At 40.5% G+C, this 5134-nt stretch overlaps 1 protein-coding gene across 1 annotated transcript in view; it reads left to right on the top strand.

The window, feature by feature from the left end:
- Positions 1–297: 297 nt before the first annotated feature.
- Positions 298–5134, top strand: part of LOC112548220 (3-hydroxymethyl-3-methylglutaryl-CoA lyase, cytoplasmic-like) — a gene marked incomplete at its 3' end in the record, with an annotated part of 67247 nt that continues 62410 nt past the window's right edge. Inside the window, exon 1 of the mRNA XM_025193115.1 lies at positions 298–366. Coding sequence (XP_025048900.1) covers positions 298–366 — 69 coding nt within the window. The remainder of the gene's footprint in view (positions 367–5134) is intronic.

Below are 5134 nucleotides of genomic sequence, written 5' to 3'. Positions count from 1 at the left end.
GCTGCAGGGGATGGAGGTTAGGCTGATTGGCTTATAGTTGCCTGGGTCCTCCCTCTTCCCCTTCTTGAAGATGGGCACAATGTTGGCCTTCTTCCAATCCTCAGGGATTTCCCCTGTGCACCACGAATGCTGAAAGAGCTTTGCCAGGGGTTCCATGATGACCTCGGCCAGCTCCTTCAGCACTCTCAGATGGAATCCACCTGGTCCCGCTGACTTGTCAATGTCTAGCTTTTCTAGTTGGTATTGCACCCACTCACCATCCACAGTGGGGAGGCTGTCAGTCCCATCGTGTCCCCTATGAGCCTTATCTTGCTTGACTTTCCACGTGGTCTGGTGAAATACCGAAGCAAAGTGGGCATTCGGAAGGTTAGTTTTCTCCATGAATGTCGGTTACCAGCTGTCCCAAGGTGTTAAACAGGGGTCCCACACTTCCATTTGCTTCCTTCTACTGCCTACATACCTAAACAAGAACTTCTTATTGTCCTTTACTTCAAAGAGAGTTGGAGAGTATTTTAGCTAATCGTATCTCTTGCTACACTTCCTATCCTCTTCTCACTTCCAATGCAGGGAAGAGACAGTAAATCCACCCATCATGATCCCCACACAATGAAGATGTATTACATGGCCAAAGAGCAGAACATATGCCCTGACTGCACATCAGAGTGAGGATGGATTGTATTGTCATGACCCAAAGGCATGATTTTGTGTGTGCTTCGGCACCAGAATTATCCCCGCCAAGTTGCAGCTTCATTGCACGGGAGAGTTTCCTGTTGCAGAGGAAAACCCCGGTGCAGGGACGAGTTTCCCGCCTTTTCTGCAGCTTCTTTTGCAGAGTGCATTGCTCATGTTGCAAGAGGAATGCACGGTGCAAAAGAGTTCCCACCACTGGTATGTAAATTCGTTCCCCGCTATTGGTTAGTTCTAAATTATTCCCACGTGGCGGCTAACGATTGGCCTGTTAACCATATAAGAGGCTTGAGCGGTTTCCGCCCAAGCCGAAGAGGACTCCACATCCATCTCGTGGGGACTCTGAATACACGGCAGGGTAATAGAGACCCTGTGTGAGATTCAGAGGAGTTTGGCGACCTGATCCATCGCCCACCTCTTCCCATCTTCGAGCGCGACTTTTATAAGACGTACCTACGATTCTGATTTTGGTGGCTCGTTCACCCAGAGCATCCGGAGCTCTGTTCCGTGGAGCCTAGCAACCTCCATGAGACCGTCTGTGTTGTCTGTGTCTGTAACCGCAACTCAAGCATGTTCTCCAGCCTACACCACTGCCATCTTGGTGTAAGTAAACAATCTTTAAAACTACCGCTAAGCGTTTGTGCCTAATTCCAGCTCGTCGGCCTCCCTCTCCGACCCGGCGTGCCCGGGCTGCTGGCCACAGCCCGCGTGCAGCACGGAAAAGGGCTCGGGTCGCTCCCAGCCCGCACATGTATAAGCAGTAGCGAAATCATGAGGATGGTTGTATTCAGGAGGTGTTGCAGCAGCAACAGCACAAGGGCTGAATGCACAAAAGAACAGCAAAGCATCAAATGGTCATAGCTAGATTAAGGTAGGGCTGTTTAAAGCTATGCCTATAATGTTCTTTTTAAAATTAGTTGTGATTAAGAACTACTCAGGGAGGCATGTTTCCAAGCTAAAGTTCTCAAGTTCCCCATAGGGCTACCGCTATAATTTGCACAGCCATGTATTTCTTGTCTGTTTGATGAAAACAGCGGAACAGATCCAGGAATGAGGGTTATGAGAAGAAAAGCAGCAATGTGTTTTAGATAAGAAGCGTATACTTTGTGCTTCTGCTTCACATAGTAGAACATGTCTAAACTGGAATTATCTGATTGCCACTTAGCTAACATATTTGCATGTACTAGTCCAGATGCTCCACAGATATGGACAGTTACCTTAGTCTGAGCCTAGTGTAAATGACAGAGATTTGTATTTTGGGACAGATGTTTGTGGAGTGTCTAGTTATCACATGATATCTAATAAGCAATGAATTAGTATGGAGTTCAATCTTTAGTGTAGACAAAATCTTGAACAAGGCAGGAGATAGTCCAGAGAATGAAGCATGAAGGGCTAAAATAATTCATCCATCATGTCTGTCTTATTAAGATGTTCCTAAGGTAATGTTTCAAAATAGCTAATTTAGTATCGTTTCTTGAGCTCACACAAATTAATTTAATAAATAAATGAATCTTAATAAATAAATACACTTAATAAATAATGATTAATGGTAAGTGGCTAGCTAATTTCAATATGTAGTTCAAAAAGCTTTGCAAAAGTAATAAATATGGGCTTATTTGTCTGTATTCTAAGAATTTCTTTCCATAATAATCTGTTTACAATTTTTCCGTGTTGCTTGAGACTGCAACATCTTCAGCAACATTTGTTTTCTGGCCTCATTATAGTCTGTGGTGGAGTCACATTTTATACCATTTGGAGAAGGTAATTAAAAAACATATGGTGAAACTATATAACTCTTCTTTCGCCTCTGCCTTTACAATATATAATTATTTAGTGGCAACATATAAGTAGTTTAGCATATAGATGGATATGAATTGATATAGAATGATCATTTAAATAGATACAGGAAACTTAAATTTTTAAATGTGTAATCCCCAATACCAAATTGATCCATCTGGTTGTGAATGCCTACAATGTTATTGGGCAATCCTTTGCATAGAGGTGAAGGGATTACCCAATGTTTTATACAACTCGATTGGAAATTTCTATCACAAATCTTTTAAAGGACGAATATTTAAATTGACATTATTAAATATCACTTTAATTGAGCTGCTTTGAAATATTACAGAAAGGTGAGAGATGAGTAACAGCCACTCTAAGGACACAGAACTTGCGTGCTTTTGATGGGCTTCATGATTTTATATCTTGCTTGAACTAAATCACTGAGAACCAGATTTTGCCTGGCCCTGTTGTAGCTGTACTGGTGAAGTAGGGGTAAAAAGGATGTCTTTCCATCTTAGCCTGCCAGTTTAAGGGCCAGGAAAAAATTGCGGTGGTGCACAGTAAAATGTGTCTTGGTGCTGTCTCTAAACTGATGGCTATATCACTTCTAGTGCTGAATTGTACCTAAATGGCACAGTTGATGTTCATAGATAATTGCTTGGATGTATAGGAAAGATATGAAACTGGAGTGTATTGATTATGTATAATTGGAATGTATTCCCTTTTTAATTGCCTAAATCCAGTTCTATGAAAACTACTTTGTTACATGAGATTTAGAAAAAAAAAATGCAAAGTGATTTAGTCAATATTTCTCTTGAAACAAAATTAATTTACATGTTATTTTAATGATTAATATAAATGCTTGTGCACTTTGGTAAGATTTCTACTCTTTCATTCTGTCAAAAATGTTTATTCAGAAACAGGTTTCTTTCATTTTCTGTTCCACACAGAAAGCATAAAGGTATAGTAGTAGCAAAAATACTGGCTGAGCAGCAGGGTGACATTCAGATAATTAGCAGGAAAATAAGCTGGCTGTTGAAATCCATAGAAATCAAATTCCAAATAAGAACCAACATGTCAGGAAATTCTGAAGTAGCTATGGGGCTCTGGAAGGTCTTTTTATTAGATTTGTTTATAGCTATGGTTATTTTAAGAAGATTATAATGCTCTGATTAAGGGTTACTTGTATTTGCTGTTATAAACCTCTATTGTCAGAGGTTTCTCCTATAACTTGAAAAAAAATGTTTCCATGTGAAAATTGGCATACAGTGGCTCAGGATGAATAGTACTTTTTTCTAAAATTTGGGGAAAAAGTTTTTGGCTGCTTCTCTGTTTGAGGGAGGCAAATACTTAGTGGTTTTATAGGCTTTTTGTTCTCCCTTGGCAAAGCCTAATACATGGGAAAAGCATTTTTTCCAGGCCCTTATTCTTTTATGTCAACTATTTCCTTTTTTTAATATTCAAAACATTGAACTTTTAGTAGTTGTTACTTTTTAATACAGCCAAAATATAATTCAATAAACAGCAATGACTCAATAGCTGTAAGAGCTACATTTTATATTTGGTTACAGATTAAAAAAAAAACCATACAAAATGATTTAGTTGATATTTCTCTTGAAACAAAGTAATTTACATGATAATTAAACGGTCAATATGAATGCTTGTACATTTTGGTAAGATTTTGCTTGTCATTCTGTCAAAAAATACAGAGTATTATCATTTTTCTTTTTGATTTAGTTTGCTTATTAATGTCGTTTAGACCAGATGCAGTGGGGTTTCAAGTATTTTGCTGGAATGCTACTTTTTTGATGTTCAATGTTAGAGACCCTTTGGAAGTCTTCTACTTCAAATGATTCCTTTAGTCTGGGGAAGCATCTATTGAATGGGCAAGTTTTATCCTTTCCCATAAATCCATTATTCACATAGCTGCCACTGTAAGTCTTCCTCCAAATTACTATAAAACTTCTATGATGTCAAATTATATCTAATAATAATATAACAACAAACAAAGAGACAAACAAGCCATGAATTCCTATGGAAAGAAATGGATGGCATCAGAAACCTCTTATGATTCATGTGGACCACAGGGATAAAGAGAAAGAAAGAGCGAGATAGGCTGGTATTTATGTTATGCTTAGTTATGCTTTTCTCTTCTCCCAGATGTGCAAGCCGGGAGCAGTCCAAGGCTTTCGGGGGCGCGCGGCGGGCTGTGGCCAGCAGCCCTGGCACATGGGTCGGGGAATGCAGGCCGGCGGACTAGAATTAGGCACGGACACGTAGCGGTTGATTAAAGATTATTTTACTTACACCGTAGATGGTCGCGGTGCAGGCAGGAGAAAACTTCGCTTAAGTTGCAGTTATAAAACTCGTACGAACAAGACCCGTAGAAAAACTCGAGCCTCTTGAAATAACTCGGAAAGAGCTCTGGATACACACACACACGGAGTTTGCTAGGCTCCGTGGAACGAAAGCGCGCAGGGAAGGGTACGTCGAGGGATTAGGCGGCGATGGGGAGAGGCTAGAGGTTGATCAGGCCCCTATATCCTTCTTAAGGCACACGCTGGGTTTGTTAGGCTCCACAGCACTCAGAGTTCTTCACAAGATGTGAAGTCCTCCTTCTCCTCCTCCAGATGGTTGTGGAGTCCTCCAACTTGGGCGGAAACCA

Source organism: Alligator sinensis, unplaced genomic scaffold (genome assembly GCF_000455745.1).
Source record: "Alligator sinensis unplaced genomic scaffold, ASM45574v1 scaffold1311_1, whole genome shotgun sequence".
In the NCBI taxonomy this organism is placed as follows: Eukaryota; Metazoa; Chordata; order Crocodylia; family Alligatoridae; genus Alligator; species Alligator sinensis.
This window is presented reverse-complemented; position numbering and strand designations above follow the sequence as displayed.